Source organism: Gobio gobio (assembly GCF_949357685.1).
Source record: "Gobio gobio genome assembly, chromosome: 8".
NCBI lineage: Eukaryota > Metazoa > Chordata > Actinopteri > Cypriniformes > Gobionidae > Gobio > Gobio gobio.
This window is the reverse complement of record NC_137114.1, coordinates 52,381,585-52,398,907: the sequence shown is the minus strand read 5'-3', so window position 1 is coordinate 52,398,907 and position 17,323 is coordinate 52,381,585. Positions and strand designations below refer to the sequence as shown.

The 17,323-nt window shown below is 41.2% G+C and overlaps 1 protein-coding gene across 1 annotated transcript in view; it reads left to right on the top strand.

Annotated features, from left to right (window-relative positions):
* Positions 1–17,323, top strand: part of dync2h1 (dynein cytoplasmic 2 heavy chain 1) — a 236,601-nt gene that overhangs the window by 1,076 nt on the left and 218,202 nt on the right. Inside the window, exons 3-10 of the mRNA XM_079823510.1 lie at positions 4,862–5,032; positions 5,109–5,247; positions 5,324–5,442; positions 9,011–9,155; positions 9,249–9,481; positions 9,569–9,700; positions 9,783–9,896; positions 10,305–10,416. Coding sequence (XP_079679636.1) covers positions 4,862–5,032; positions 5,109–5,247; positions 5,324–5,442; positions 9,011–9,155; positions 9,249–9,481; positions 9,569–9,700; positions 9,783–9,896; positions 10,305–10,416 — 1,165 coding nt within the window. The remainder of the gene's footprint in view (positions 1–4,861; positions 5,033–5,108; positions 5,248–5,323; positions 5,443–9,010; positions 9,156–9,248; positions 9,482–9,568; positions 9,701–9,782; positions 9,897–10,304; positions 10,417–17,323) is intronic.

Sequence of the window (17,323 nt, the reverse complement as noted above, 5' to 3'; positions counted from 1 at the left end):
CTGTAAAATGTCCTGGAAAATCTTGCTGCTGTCTGGGAAAATTCTTTAAAAAAAAGTTATTTCTCTAGCCGAGTATAAAGAGTTTATCGCTGGCCCAAACAATTAGCGCTAGTTGCAGAAAGCACATGTTCAGGAATGCTGAGTTTGATACGTATGAGTATTATTTGAATAATGACGTTTAGTCTTGCTAACGCTATTAACGGCTCAAATGTATGCAGTGAATGTTAACTCGTAAGCTGCTAACTAATCACATCATTTTGATATAAAGTCACATTTGTGTGTTATAAAGTCAGAATTGCAAGATATAGTCAGAATTGCGTGATATAAACTCGCAATTCTGACCTTTTCTTCACAATTGACTTTATTGCGCGGTTGCGAGTTTATATCTTGCACTTCTGACTTCTTTTCTCAGAATTGTGAGATCTAAACTGCAATTGCAAGTTATAAAGTTCAATTCTGAGGAAAATAGAATTGCGATAATTTTCGCGTTTATATCACAAATATGTAAACTCGCAATTGCGACGGTCAGAATAGCGAGATAAAAAGTCACAATTACCTTTTCTTTCTATTCTGTGGTGTAAACAAGCTTCCATAGTCATAATGTATGATTAAGAGCTCATATTGAAAAATGCTGGATTGTTAAGTAATGGCAATAAACTGGACGGCTTTTAAAGACTTAGAAAGCAATATTTGGCATGATCCTTGTCTTTTATTCCCGCCGTAGTAAAATTGAAAATGTCCTGGAAAATGGTTGCTGAAAAAGAGTGGGAACCCTGGTAAATCATAACATTTAAAACATCAATGCATGGTGTTTCCCACTAGATTAAAGCTGCACTATGTAACATTTTTGCAGTAAAATATGCAAAAACCATTAGGCCAGTGTGATATATTTTGTTATATCCCAAATGTTTCCAACTATTTGTAAATAGTGAGAAAATTGCTATTTTACCCGAGGACGTGAGGGCGTGGCCTGTCGATGACATCATATCTGTGTCGGTTTCTGGTTTTATTCTGCAGAAACGCTTTACTCTCGCTGCAGTGTGAACAAGTGTCATAGCAGCCGCTGAGAGAACGCACTGAGTAACGCCATCCCATCATCAACACACTCAGATGTGTCTAATATGATCAACAGAGCTGCGTTACTTTACACTCATGACTGGAAAAGCGACTGTGTCATAATAAAAGTCCCTCCAGCGTCATAATAAAAGTCCCGCCAGCGACTGTGTCATAATAAAAGTCCCGCCAGCGACTGTGTCATAATGAAAGTCCCACTGGTGACTGTGTCATAATAAAAGTCCCGCTGCTCATGAGGCGTGTGTTGCGTTCATCTTATTAACAATCGCTCCAGCGGTTCCTCAGCTCCACAACACTCGCTCCTGCTCTGCTTCACTACAGTAACGTTAATAATCTCATCAACATGATTTCTGCCCGAGTTTTATCCCGATTCTCTCCCACCGGCTGTGAGGTGAAGACCACATGTCCCAAGATTCTGCGCTCAAACATGCCGTCATCAAACTACGCCTTTGTTTTGAACAGGCGACCTCTAGCGGACGGAAAACTTACATAGTGCAGCTTTAAATAGGGATGCACCAAAATTAAAATTCTTGGCCGAAGCGGAATACCAAACACGTTTTTTCAATTTTTTTCCCCATTTATTTTGCTTATTATTTCACCATTGCATAACTTTGCTTTTTTTTTACTATTTTGTCTTGCTTTTAAAATAAATTACACAATTTGTTTTTACAAAACTACAATCTAAAATAAAATGTTTATTTAACACTGAACATTTTTAGCATTCCAGCAGACATTATACAAACAAAGCACAATATAACTTAAAAAAATATTTTTATTTGGTCATCTTATCTTATCTTTGGCCTATTATGCCTACAGGTCTCATAATCAAATCATAATCAAATTGTGTTTGTTTGTTCATGAGAGGTTTTGCGAGCCTGAATAAAAACTCTGGCGGTTTGAGCAGTGAGTGGAGTCTGACTAACTTAAAAAACATTGGCCATTGCGTACAAGAGTTCAACAACTACGTCACCGCAGCAGAAACACGTTGTAAATGATACATTTGACGTTCTACAGACACAAATATGCACTGGAGCATTTGCCAATATATTATTACAGTATCAACTGAGGCAGCGATCTTGCTTGCTTTTGAGGGTGCTTAGACAATTCAGCAGAACAGTGTCTGCAAACGGCCATTTCTGCATCTTCCTTGGACACTTTAAAGCCTTGTTTATACTCAACGCGTCCGCATGAGTGCCAAGCGGAGCCAGACAAAAGTATAAACAAGGCTTAATGCTTCCACACTTCCGACATGTGCTGCATTTAGCGCCTCTCTTAGCGCGTCTCTCTTTTTTCGACACGCGCTGGTTGCTATATTTGATCGCGTCATCAAAAACGTAATTGTACGGTTAAATCTATTCTGTCTTTTCACTTATTCCGAGATTCCGCTTGCATGAGGTGGATTTTCAGGCAATTCGGAAAAAGGAATATTTTGCAAAAGCTGCAATGGAAAGGTGAGAAATCAGCCCAGAACTACACGGGAGGAGCTGGTCAATGAGCTGAAAAGAGCTGGGACCACCGTTTCCAAGGTTACTGTTGGTAATACACTAAGACGTCATAGTTTGAAATCATGCATGGCATGTGGTATGCTTGGACTGAAGAAGTTCTTTATTAAACTCATAAAAGACAAATTACGGGAATGCTGGATTCTAAACAACAAAGAAATGCCACAATTTATCAAGACCTTGAAGCAGAAAGGAGGGAAAAACACCCAGATATGTGGCCACTCTCAAGTACAAGGGGCTTTCCTTGCCATTAATGCTTGGATAACACGCCTACGTCTCCTTCCATTAAAAATAATGGCTAGTGCGGTGGCTGGGATATACGCTAACCTACTATCACGAGAGGAAAAAAATAAGTTTTAGTCGCATAACATTAGTTAATGGAAACGCTGTCATTTCGCAATCGTTTTTTATCAACGTTTAGAAAGTATTGCAAAAGTTTTGCGCAAATCTGTGATGGTACCGTGGATACTATGAAGCCCCTCCTTCTGAAAAGCACTGTGCTCTGATTGGTCGGCTGGACGAGTGTGTTGTGATTGGTCAAGCGCTTCCAGCGTGTTTGGAAAATGTCCCGCCCCTTACCATAACCACCAGTTTCAACACACCACTAACAAACTCAACCAGGCCCGCCCCTTTATTCTGCGTATGAATTATTAAAATGAGGAATATTGTGACGTGTTGGTTCCCGGAAGAAACTCAAGATGGAGGCGTTTCAGGAGTTCAGAAACAGACACTGAAATAGAGAAGAACTCTCTTTGCAGAGCTTTTTCATGCTCAAACGGCAACATTACACACTAAAGAAAAATGAACATGGAAAACAACCATAATATGATCAAATCAAACTTCCAAAGTTTACTGTTTATGTCAGTGAATCAGTTCAAAACACTAATTCAGTGATTCATGTTCATGTAGTATGATTGCTATTGATTTATATTAGAGGCACAATTTTTAGGAAACTTAAAGGGGGGTGAAACACTCAGTTTCCGTCAATCTCATGTCAATCTTGAGTGCCTATAGAGTAGTACTGCATCCTTCATATCTCCGAAAAGTCTTTAGTTTTATTATATTTATAAAAGAAAGATAGGCTGTACCGAGACTTTCCGGAAAAAAACGAGCGGCTGGAGGCGTATCGTGTGGGTGGAGCTAAAGAATCACGAGCGTGCGCAGCGATTGCGCTGAGAGCTGAGAAAGCTGTGACATCCTCAAACGTGGAAAAAACGTTATCCTAAATAAACCATGGAGATCAATCGGATTTAGCCATACATATATGATCCAGAATCAGATCTAGAGGCTGAAATTGAACAGGAGAAGCAGCAACGACGACTACAGCAGGACGTCTCTATGGTATGTCCTGTAAAACGTATAACTTATAATGGTTCCTGCTTACAGCGGCTTGTCATGCGCGAGCTTTACAACATTTGTGTGTGTTTACTCATGGTTTATGAGGACATGATTTGGTTTATGGACTATTGTATGCGATTTAATGTTAGCAGTGGCTAGCGTAACAGTTTTGCAAGTCAGACTAGTGCGTGTTTACATAGAAAAACAATGGAAAAGTAGCGCATTTGAATGAACGAGTCAATAGCTAACAACACACAGACATGTGAAGCAGTTTTACTCACCGCCTGCTTCCAACCTTAATCGCTGGGACCGCTCCATCTTTCAGCATTAGACGAGCTACAAATCCGCAGTTGAACTGGGCCTTGTTTTAAAACGATCGTCGCCGAAATGCAGGGATCCCATTAACGCTGAGTTCTTTGGGAAGCTGTACAGGGTTGTCTTGCCCGGACAACCAAAAACACACATCTTTGTTGACATTGTTGATTTCGTGACGTCCTATGACGGCAGCGCAGCCGGCTTCAGCACAGCGCTATAATGGGCGTGCATTTGCTCTTTCACTCTAGTCGCGCGCGCGCCCTACCGGGAGAAGAGGGCTTTCCGCCCCATCTGACGTCACATATACCCATACTCAAAAAAAACTTTCCGAAACGTATGAGAAACTGGAAGGAGTATTTTTGGCACAGAAATACTCCATCAAACGTCCAACTTTTTTTTGGAAACTTTTTTGAATCCAAGTCTTTAACAGTGTAAAAATCTCAGTATGCATGAAACAGCATTTCACCCCCCCCCTTTAATGGCCGAATAAAACATGCATTGATATTCACAGTAATTAGCATTATTTTATTTTGCAATATTGAAATGATATTCAATAAACCACCCAGCTCTACATTCAGCTCCCAAGCATTCTCAGAAAAGCCAAAGATAAAGCTGATGTTGTGTTTGTGTAGCTGGAGAGTATGGACGGCGACGGCAGGGTTCTGGTGTTCTTCAAACCTCATCCGTGTGTGGTGTCAGAGGAAAACCTGCACCGATCCGTCCTGGTGTCCTCCATGCTGGAGTCTCCCATCAGCACCCTGTACCAGGCCCTGCGACAGGTCTACAGCCCCATCCTGCTGCAGGTCAGACTCATGGGCCGTGGGTCACACGCGTGGGAATGTGCTGTTGGGTTTCTAATGTGCTTTCTGCTCTCTGCAGGATGACAAATGGAGTCAGTCGTTCGACTCGAAGCTTCAGTCTCTGCTCACAGATCTTGAGGTCGGGCTGGGCTCTGTGCTTAGACACTCAGCACCGAAGGATTCTGGGAAACGGAGTCACTCGGAGTCGGATGTGTCGAGTGAGTTCTCTCATCTTGTGTTTTTTATACATTTAAAGTTCCAGTGGGAATAAAGTCCACATGCTGATGCGTGCAGGTATCACGACCCCTCTGGATGAGTTCTGCTTCTGGGCCGATGTCAGTCGCTCTGGACAGCAGAGCAGCGAGAGAGAGCGGGCGGCACACTTCTCTGAGCTCTTCACCGCTGTTGAGAAGGTACATACACACACATTAAAGGAACACTCCACTTTTTTGGAAAATTGGCTCATTTTACAAGTCCCTTAGAGTTAAATAGTTGAGTTTTACCGTTTTTGAATCCATTCTGCCGATCTTTGTATCTGGCGGTAGCACTTTTAGCATAGCTTAGCATACATCATTGATTCTAATCAGTCCATTAGCATCTCATTCAAAAACTGACCAAAGACCAGAGATGGATAAAGTACTAGAGACACATACTTGAGTAAAAGTACAAGTTCCTTATCAAAAAAGTGACTTGAGTAGAAGTTGAAGTGCTCTTTAAGCACCACACTTAAGTAGAAGTACTAAAGTATTCAACATTTTTTGTACTTAAGTATTGTAAGTAGTTTATTTTAAAATGTACTACTCAAGTACTGAAAGTAAAAGTACAAGTATTGTGTTATGTAGTTATTAAAGAACGTAGTCAAAAGTTTGAACATCATATTGTTTTTATTATTTCAAATGATTAAGCTAAAGGACAATCACAATGTTGGTAGGTAATTTTTCTACATATCGTCATATAAATAACCTGAAAATACTGTAGTTCATTAAGATTAAATCTTACTATAACCACTCTTACTAAAAAAAAAATGGGGTAAGCACACTTATATTCTCATTTCAAGAGGTGTTCTGAGTAAATGATTTGTTTGTAACACTTTACAATATGGTTTGATTTGTTAACATTACATTAGTTAATGTATTACTAATAACTAACATTAACTGACCATGATCAATACATTTGTTACTGTATTTATTAATCTTTGTTAATCTTAATTAATAAAAATACAGCTGTTCATTGTTTTGTATATGTTACTTCACAGTGCACATTAACTATGTAGACAAATAGAGAGCAATTTGAGCGCAAGACGCTCGTGTTGTTTTAAAGACAGTGAATGCGCGCTCGCGCTCTCTCTCTCTCTCGCACTCTCTCTCTCACGCTCTGTCTCTCTCTCTCTCTCTCGCACTCTCTCTCTCACGCTCTGTCTCTCTCTCGCACTCTCTCGCACTCGGTCTCTCTCTCTCTCTCTCTCTCTCTCGTGCGCTCTCTCTCTCGCGCGCTCTCTCTCTCGCGCTCTGTCTCTCTCTCGCACTCTCTTGCGCGCTCTCTCTCTCTCTCTCATGCGCGGTAATGTGGGTTTGGAATGGAATGATTCGTAACATTTTTATAATTGTAACGAGTAACGATGCAGCACATAAAAAAATATCGGAGTAAAAGTATTAAACTCATCGAAAATATGTACTGAAGTAAAAGTGGAAATAGGAGAAAAAAATAATACTCTAGTAAAGTACAGATACTGCCTTTTAGTACTTAAGTACAGTAGTGAAGTAGTTCTACTTCGTTACTATACATCTCTGCCAAAGACACTTTCAATATTTGTCCTATTTAAAGCTTGACTCTTCTACAGTTACATCGTGTGCTAAGACAAACTGAAAATGAAAAGTTGTGATTTTCTACACCTATATGGCTGGGAACTACTTTCTCATTCCTGCGTAATAGTCGCGGATCTTCACGGCCGTACCATGGCTGCAGCGGCACAATGATTGGTTGGTATTCTGTGAAACATGGTGGTAGTTACACCTTTGACTTACTATCACAGCCCTTTACAACACACAGAGCCATGGCTAATCACACAGCTAAATCCACAACACAATTTGTCGGCTGCAAGCCTGAAACTTTCTCTGCAACTACACAAACTTAGTGCCGGTCACATTGAAAGTTACCTATAGCTGGGGGCTACTTTCAGGCGCTGTAATATCATTGCGCCGCTGCAGCCATGGTACGGCTGCGAAGATCCGTGACTATTACGCAGGAATGAGAAAGTAGTTCCTAGCCATATAGGTGTAGAAAATCTTTTCATTTTTATTTGGTCTTAGCACACGATGTAACTGTAGAAGAGTCAAGTTTTAAATAGGAAAAATATTGAAAGTGTCTTTGGTCAGCTTTTGAATGAGATGCTAATGGACTGTTTAGAATCAATGATGTATGCTAAGCTATGCTAAAAGTGCTACCGCCAGATACAAAGATCGTCAGAATGGATTCAAAAAAGGTAAAACTCAACTATTTAACTCTAGGGGACTTGTAAAATGAGCCTTCAAAAAAAGTGGAGTGTTCCTTTAAGAGTTTTGATGCTCATGCGCACAGTTGTACATAGGTCTGTCACAATAATCAACTTATCGATTGATATATGGACATGGCCGCGATCATTTTTGGTGACATGATATATTGTCCATTATGAGTACATAAAAATAAATGTCACTAACATTTTGCTGTCATCTTATCTGCTCTCCATGTTGGAGGTGAAAGTGGTACATGTTACTTTGCACTTTTTTGTTAGCATAGGTGTATTCATTATTTATTCAAGTTAGGATATTACATTTTTTGACACTTCAATTACAGTATATTCTTAAAAATGCAAAGTTTGTTGTCATTTGAAAGTGTGTAGGCCTACTGCATTATTATGGTTATATAATTTATTATATATTCATTATATATATTATATATTCAGTGGATTAAATGGTCTTAAAAGGACAATAATATAGTTTATCGCAAGTATTTCTGGGACAATATATCGCCCAACGGAAGTAATTATCGTGACAGGCCTAGTTGTACTGTGACTGTGTTTTTGTAGTATTATTTAAATATACTATTATGGCATTTATTCATATTTTGAAATGCGTTTTTTCAGTTTTAATTTTAATTTTAGTTGAAGTTTTAGAATTTTGTGCTTTTGTCATTTTTATTATTGTTTTAAAATATTTTTATTTAGCTTTAATTTGATCTTTTTTTTATTTATTTCTATTTGGATTTATTATTATTTGAACTCATTTTATTTAAGTTAGTAAAAAAAATTCATCTAATATTTATATTTTATACCAAAAACGATTTTAATAGTTTTAGTTTAGTTTTAGTTAACAATAACAATGCATACGTCTGTTATTATTATTAACTTAAACTTATTTTATTTCAGTTAGTTGCCAATGCATCATTTCTACTTTTTTAAGTTTAAGTTTTTCATCTAATATTTATACTTAAATTTATTTCAATGAACGAAAACATTTTTATATTTAACAATAACACAGGGGTCCATGAATTGGCTTTTTACTAGGGCTGTCAAAAGATTAATCGCGATTAATCACATCCAAAATAAAAGTTTGTGTTTACATAATATATGTGTGTGTACTCTGTTAATTATTATTTAAATATAAATACACACACAAGCATGTATATATTCAAGAAAAAATATTATTTTTATATATAAAACATTTATATTTATATATATTATAGATTATATAAATGTATATACATGCAAATATTTCTTAAATATATACATGAATGTGTGTGTATTTATGTGTGAGTACACACACATATATTATGTAAACACAAACTTTTATTTTGGATGCGATTAATCGCGATTAATCTTTTGACAGCCCTACTTTTTACGTCAACTTTAAATCAGATCCAGTCAGTTTAAGGTGTTTTATAATGATACATTTTAATTTCATGCTTAAAACCGAGAACATTTAACCCTACATGCATGTGTTTCAGGACTACAGTAATCTGGATAGTTTCAGTCTGGTGGAGGTACTGGACCTGATTGAGAGCACACGTGAGACAGTAGATGACGTGTGGAAGCAGAATGAGCACGCCCCCTATCCCGAGACACGCATGATCAGACTGATGGATGTCACAGGTGCACATCAAGCGTTGATAAGTAATGATGCTTGACTTGATAATATATTGTATACAAGTACTAATGACGTTCCTGATGTATGTGTGTTTACAGGCGGAGCTCTCGGCAGGTTTGTACAGAGGAAGTTGAATGCGCTGCGCTTGTGGGAGGATCCTTATTTCACAGTCAGGGAGGGGCTTAAAGGGGGCGTGGCTGTCTGTGAGCAGTGGGCGGCGGCCTGTGAACACCTGACTGGTCAGGTGTGGAAACGCTACTCACCTCATCCGTGGAGCGGAGAGAAGCACCGCCCACAGGGGCTACAGAGCCTCGGCCAGCGATTGGACGAGGTCGGGCCGCACATCTATCAGTCTTTGCTGTATAACCTGGTGCATTATCTCATGACATGTGTGTGTGTGTGTGTGTGTGTGTTTTAGGTGGTGCAGGTGCGATCTGTGTGTGAGAAACTGCAGCGCTTGTTATCCGGAGGGAATCAGAAGGTTTCAGCCGCACGTGTGTATCAGCCTTTCACGGGACTCAACCCGATACACTACAACCCTTATACTGAGGTACACACATGCACAAAACCTCCACTATTGTATTTCCATCATACTGATTATTTGATATATCGATATGTGTGTGTGTGTTTAGCCCTTATGGAGAGCCGCAGTGTCTCAGTTTGATCGACTCATCACTCCAGCAGAACAGGAAGCAGCTGGAAAGCTCAAGACCTTCATAATAGATGCACAGGACAGTCCGCAGCAGGTACACACACTCACACTAGTCCTGTGTGTCCAGACATTTGGCTTTTTGTCCATATTACAGTTTACTCTAGTCAAGAACCGCCCACTTAGACAGAAAGAGACTGATTATTGCACATAAATGCAGCCTTGATGAGCAGAATACACTCTCAAAAATATTATAAAATCATACCAACCCCAAACTTTTGAACAGTAGTGTATTAGAAGAACCGTGAGACATTGTTAAATTTCCTCCTTCAAAAAATTAAGTACTGATCATTTCCCAGACCTCAGAAAGCATTGTTAAATATCTCAAATACATTTCTCAAGCAAAACTCAAATGGTTAACCATGTGAACTGTCTGTGTCTTGATGTTTGACCCCAGATTTAGAATAAACTCACAGACATGCACATTTTCCTACTGTCGTTTCAGCTGCTGCAGGCGTTTCAGAAACACAGAGATCTGATCAAACGACCCACAATCAGCAAAGAACTGCAGCCTGAGAGAGAAACGCTCCTCACACGATTGCTGGACTACAACAAGGGTCAGATCACACACACACACACACACACTGAGCAATATATCACATATATATCTACATAGGCAGCTACCTTCTGAGACCGTATCCTAACTGAAACCAAACCACATAATTGACTGATTTGAAACACACATTTTGTAGGGGTGGGAATCTTAAGGCACTTAACGATTCGATCCGATTCCGAGAGTAACGATCCGATTCCCGAAACGATTCTTAAAGAGCACCTATTATGGCATTTAAAATGTTCCAAATATTGTTTTAGAAGTCCCCAACAACAGTTTTGCATGCATGCAATGACAAAAAAGACTTTAGTTTTCTTATAATATGCATTTATTTTGACCTGTTTTGACAGCGATTCTCAAATGATTCCTTTAGTGATTCACTTTTCAAAACCCCGCCTTTACGTGACGCTAATCTGCGGTGATTGGTCCGATGACCCAGTCAGTTGTGATTGGTTTAGTCTGTGCAGATATTTTCGGAAACGGAACGCCCATCAAAGTCTTATAGTGACAGTAATTTGTTAATATGTGTCAGGAGTTATGAATATGAAAACCGCGTTGTTACCGTTTGATTGTAATATGAGCCTCAGCTGATCTCATTTATAAAAAAACTCCTCTATTCTCCTCACGAAGACTCGCGACAAATCAACATCCCTCAGGGCTTTTAGTTCAAACGTGTGCAGATGAGGAGACATATTGATAGATTCTCATATGTCTGTGTCAAATTTCTAAACAGAGGAGTATTTTTTATTCAATACTTCCTCAAAATGCGCAGATGTCTCTTATGTGTTGTTTTCATAATCAATTCATTTCAGCTCATCCTGGCAGCCGGAGGGCGCTCTGTGCACATGTAGTCCATGTATGATACACACAGACGAAGAAGATACCATGTGCCATAATAGAAGTCCATAATAAAAGCTTCCTGAGATCGCGAAACATGCAAATAGAGACATTTGAAGACTAATAAACACACAATCGCGAAGATGTATGGTTTGTCTTCAAGCCACTTAGTCTTCAAATGCTCCTCCTTGGGCAGATGAAGAAAGTTTGCTTTTGAGTCGCACTTCAGAACACAGCGTCTCGTCTCCATGATGTTTTCTAGTTTTCACTGGCGTCTCGTGGTCATGATGTTTTCTAGTTTTCACTGGCGTCTCGTCTCCATGATGTTTTCTAGTTTTCACTGGCGTCTCGTCTCCATGATGTTTTCTAGTTTTCACTGGCGTCTCGTGGCCATGATGTTTTCTAGTTTTCACTGGCGTCTCGTGGCCATGATGTTTTCTAGTTTTCACTGGCGTCTCGTCTCCATGATGTTTTCTAGTTTTCACTGGCGTCTCGTCTCCATGATGTTTTCTAGTTTTCACTGGCGTCTCGTGGCCATGATGTTTTCTAGTTTTCACTGGCGTCTCGTCTCCATGATGTTTTCTAGTTTTCACTGGCGTCTCGTCTCCATGATGTTTTCTAGTTTTCACTGGCGTCTCGTGGCCATGATGTTTTCTAGTTTTCACTGGCGTCTCGTCTCCATGATGTTTTCTAGTTTTCACTGGCGTCTCGTGGCCATGATGTTTACTAGTTTTCACTGGTGTCTCGTCTCCATGATGTTTTCTAGTTTTCACTGGCGTCTCGTCTCCATGATGTTTTCTAGTTTTCACTGGCGTCTCGTCTCCATGATGTTTTCTAGTTTTCACTGGCGTCTCGTGGCCATGATGTTTTCTAGTTTTCACTGGCGTCTCGTCTCCATGATGTTTTCTAGTTTTCACTGGCGTCTCGTCTCCATGATGTTTTCTAGTTTTCACTGGCGTCTCGTGGCCATGATGTTTTCTAGTTTTCACTGGCGTCTCGTCTCCATGATGTTTTCTAGTTTTCACTGGCGTCTCGTCTCCATGATGTTTTCTAGTTTTCACTGGCGTCTCGTCTCCATGATGTTTTCTAGTTTTCACTGGCGTCTCGTCTCCATGATGTTTTCTAGTTTTCACTGGCGTCTCGTGGCCATGATGTTTTCTAGTTTTCACTGGCGTCTCGTGGCCATGATGTTTTCTAGTTTTCACTGGCGTCTCGTCGCCATGATGTTTTCTAGTTTTCACTGGCGTCTCGTCTCCATGATGTTTTCTAGTTTTCACTGGCGTCTCGTCTCCATGATGTTTTCTAGTTTTCACTGGCGTCTCGTCTCCATGATGTTTTCTAGTTTTCACTGGCGTCTCGTGGCCATGATGTTTTCTAGTTTTCACTGGCGTCTCGTGGTCATGATGTTTTCTAGTTTTCACTGGCGTCTCGTCTCCATGATGTTTTCTAGTTTTCACTGGCGTCTCGTCTCCATGATGTTTTCTAGTTTTCACTGGCGTCTCGTCTCCATGATGTTTTCTAGTTTTCACTGGCGTCTCGTCGCCATGATGTTTTCTAGTTTTCACTGGCGTCTCGTCGCCATGATGTTTTCTAGTTTTCACTGGCGTCTCGTCGCCATGATGTTTTCTAGTTTTCACTGGCGTCTCGTCTCCATGATGTTTACTAGTTTTCACTGGCGTCTCGTCTCCATGATGTTTTCTAGTTTTCACTGGCGTCTCGTCTCCATGATGTTTTCTAGTTTTCACTGGCGTCTCGTGGCCATGATGTTTTCTAGTTTTCACTGGCGTCTCGTCGCCATGATGTTTTCTAGTTTTCACTGGCGTCTCGTCTCCATGATGTTTTCTAGTTTTCACTGGCGTCTCGTCTCCATGATGTTTTCTAGTTTTCACTGGCGTCTCGTCTCCATGATGTTTTCTAGTTTTCACTAGCGTCTCGTCTCCATGATGTTTTCTAGTTTTCACTGGCGTCTCGTCTCCATGATGTTTTCTAGTTTTCACTGGCGTCTCGTCTCCATGATGTTTTCTAGTTTTCACTGGCGTCTCGTGGCCATGATGTTTTCTAGTTTTCACTGGCGTCTCGTCGCCATGATGTTTTCTAGTTTTCACTAGCGTCTCGTCTCCATGATGTTTTCTAGTTTTCACTGGCGTCTCGTGGCCATGATGTTTTCTAGTTTTCACTGGCGTCTCGTCTCCATGATGTTTTCTAGTTTTCACTGGCGTCTCGTCTCCATGATGTTTTCTAGTTTTCACTGGCGTCTCGTCTCCATGATGTTTTCTAGTTTTCACTGGCGTCTCGTCTCCATGATGTTTTCTAGTTTTCACTGGCGTCTCGTGGCCATGATGTTTTCTAGTTTTCACTGGCGTCTCGTCTCCATGATGTTTTCTAGTCTTCACTGGCGTCTCGTGGCCATGATGTTTTCTAGTCTTCACTGGCGTCTCGTGGCCATGATGTTTTCTAGTTTTCACTGGCGTCTCGTGGCCATGATGTTTTCTAGTTTTCACTGGCGTCTCGTCTCCATGATGTTTTCTAGTTTTCACTGGCGTCTCGTCTCCATGATGTTTTCTAGTTTTCACTGGCGTCTCGTCTCCATGATGTTTTCTAGTTTTCACTGGCGTCTCGTCTCCATGATGTTTTCTAGTTTTCACTGGCGTCTCGTGGCCATGATGTTTTCTAGTTTTCACTGGCGTCTCGTGGCCATGATGTTTTCTAGTTTTCACTGGCGTCTCGTCTCCATGATGTTTTCTAGTTTTCACTGGCGTCTCGTCTCCATGATGTTTTCTAGTTTTCACTGGCGTCTCGTCTCCATGATGTTTTCTAGTTTTCACTGGCGTCTCGTCTCCATGATGTTTTCTAGTTTTCACTGGCGTCTCGTGGCCATGATGTTTTCTAGTTTTCACTGGCGTCTCGTCGCCATGATGTTTTCTAGTTTTCACTGGCGTCTCGTCTCCATGATGTTTTCTAGTTTTCACTGGCGTCTCGTCGCCATGATGTTTTCTAGTTTTCACTGGCGTCTCGTCGCCATGATGTTTTCTAGTTTTCACTGGCGTCTCGTCGCCATGATGTTTTCTAGTTTTCACTGGCGTCTCGTCTCCATGATGTTTACTAGTTTTCACTGGCGTCTCGTCTCCATGATGTTTTCTAGTTTTCACTGGCGTCTCGTCTCCATGATGTTTTCTAGTTTTCACTGGCGTCTCGTGGCCATGATGTTTTCTAGTTTTCACTGGCGTCTCGTCGCCATGATGTTTTCTAGTTTTCACTGGCGTCTCGTCTCCATGATGTTTTCTAGTTTTCACTGGCGTCTCGTCTCCATGATGTTTTCTAGTTTTCACTGGCGTCTCGTCTCCATGATGTTTTCTAGTTTTCACTAGCGTCTCGTCTCCATGATGTTTTCTAGTTTTCACTGGCGTCTCGTCTCCATGATGTTTTCTAGTTTTCACTGGCGTCTCGTCGCCATGATGTTTTCTAGTTTTCACTGGCGTCTCGTCTCCATGATGTTTTCTAGTTTTCACTGGCGTCTCGTCTCCATGATGTTTTCTAGTTTTCACTAGCGTCTCGTCTCCATGATGTTTTCTAGTTTTCACTGGCGTCTCGTCTCCATGATGTTTTCTAGTTTTCACTGGCGTCTCGTCTCCATGATGTTTTCTAGTTTTCACTGGCGTCTCGTGGCCATGATGTTTTCTAGTCTTCACTGGCGTCTCGTGGCCATGATGTTTTCTAGTCTTCACTGGCGTCTCGTCTCCATGATGTTTTCTAGTTTTCTCTGGCGTCTCGTGGCCATGATGTTTTCTAGTTTTCACTGGCGTCTCGTCTCCATGATGTTTTCTAGTTTTCACTGGCGTCTCGTCTCCATGATGTTTTCTAGTTTTCACTGGCGTCTCGTCTCCATGATGTTTTCTAGTTTTCACTGGCGTCTCGTCTCCATGATGTTTTCTAGTTTTCACTGGCGTCTCGTCTCCATGATGTTTTCTAGTTTTCACTGGCGTCTCGTCTCCATGATGTTTTCTAGTTTTCACTGGCGTCTCGTGGCCATGATGTTTTCTAGTTTCACTGGCGTCTCGTCTCCATGATGTTTTCTAGTTTTCACTGGCGTCTCGTCTCCATGATGTTTTCTAGTTTTCACTGGCGTCTCGTCTCCATGATGTTTTCTAGTTTTCACTGGCGTCTCGTCTCCATGATGTTTTCTAGTTTTCACTGGCGTCTCGTCTCCATGATGTTTTCTAGTTTTCACTGGCGTCTCGTCTCCATGATGTTTTCTAGTTTTCACTGGCGTCTCGTGGCCATGATGTTTTCTAGTTTTCACTGGCGTCTCGTCTCCATGATGTTTTCTAGTTTTCACTGGCGTCTCGTGGCCATGATGTTTTCTAGTTTTCACTGGCGTCTCGTCTCCATGATGTTTTCTAGTTTTCACTGGCGTCTCGTCTCCATGATGTTTTCTAGTTTTCACTGGCGTCTCGTCGCCATGATGTTTTCTAGTTTTCACTGGCGTCTCGTGGTCATGATGTTTTCTAGTTTTCACTGGCGTCTCGTCTCCATGATGTTTTCTAGTTTTCACTGGCGTCTCGTCGCCATGATGTTTTCTAGTTTTCACTGGCGTCTCGTCTCCATGATGTTTTCTAGTTTTCACTGGCGTCTCGTGGCCATGATGTTTTCTAGTCTTCACTGGCGTCTCGTGGCCATGATGTTTTCTAGTTTTCACTGGCGTCTCGTCGCCATGATGTTTTCTAGTTTTCACTGGCGTCTCGTCTCCATGATGTTTTCTAGTTTTCACTGGCGTCTCGTCGCCATGATGTTTTCTAGTTTTCACTGGTGTCTCGTCTCCATGATGTTTTCTAGTTTTCACTGGCGTCTCGTCGCCATGATGTTTTCTAGTTTTCACTGGCGTCTCGTCTCCATGATGTTTTCTAGTTTTCACTGGCGTCTCGTCTCCATGATGTTTTCTAGTTTTCACTGGTGTCTCGTCTCCATGATGTTTTCTAGTTTTCACTGGCGTCTCGTGGTCATGATGTTTTCTAGTTTTCACTGGTGTCTCGTCTCCATGATGTTTTCTAGTTTTCACTGGCGTCTCGTCTCCATGATGTTTTCTAGTTTTCACTGGCGTCTCGTCTCCATGATGTTTTCTAGTTTTCACTGGCGTCTCGTCTCCATGATGTTTTCTAGTTTTCACTGGCGTCTCGTCGCCATGATGTTTTCTAGTTTTCACTGGCGTCTCGTCTCCATGATGTTTTCTAGTTTTCACTGGCGTCTCGTGGCCATGATGTTTTCTAGTTTTCACTGGCGTCTCGTCGCCATGATGTTTTCTAGTTTTCACTGGCGTCTCGTGGCCATGATGTTTTCTAGTTTTCACTGGCGTCTCGTCTCCATGATGTTTTCTAGTTTTCACTGGCGTCTCGTGGCCATGATGTTTTCTAGTTTTCACTGGCGTCTCGTCTCCATGATGTTTTCTAGTTTTCACTGGCGTCTCGTCTCCATGATGTTTTCTAGTTTTCACTGGTGTCTCGTCTCCATGATGTTTTCTAGTTTTCACTGGCGTCTCGTGGTCATGATGTTTTCTAGTTTTCACTGGTGTCTCGTCTCCATGATGTTTTCTAGTTTTCACTGGCGTCTCGTCTCCATGATGTTTTCTAGTTTTCACTGGCGTCTCGTCTCCATGATGTTTTCTAGTTTTCACTGGCGTCTCGTCGCCATGATGTTTTCTAGTTTTCACTGGCGTCTCGTCTCCATGATGTTTTCTAGTTTTCACTGGCGTCTCGTGGCCATGATGTTTTCTAGTTTTCACTGGCGTCTCGTGGCCATGATGTTTTCTAGTTTTCACTGGCGTCTCGTCTCCATGATGTTTTCTAGTTTTCACTGGCGTCTCGTGGTCATGATGTTTTCTAGTTTTCACTGGCGTCTCGTGGCCATGATGTTTTCTAGTTTTCACTGGCGTCTCGTCGTCATGATGCTTTCTAGTTTTCACTGGCGTCTCGTCTCCATGATGTTTTCTAGTTTTCACTGGCGTCTCGTCTCCATGATGTTTTCTAGTTTTCACTGGCGTCTCGTCGTCATGATGTTTTCTAGTTTTCACTGGCGTCTCG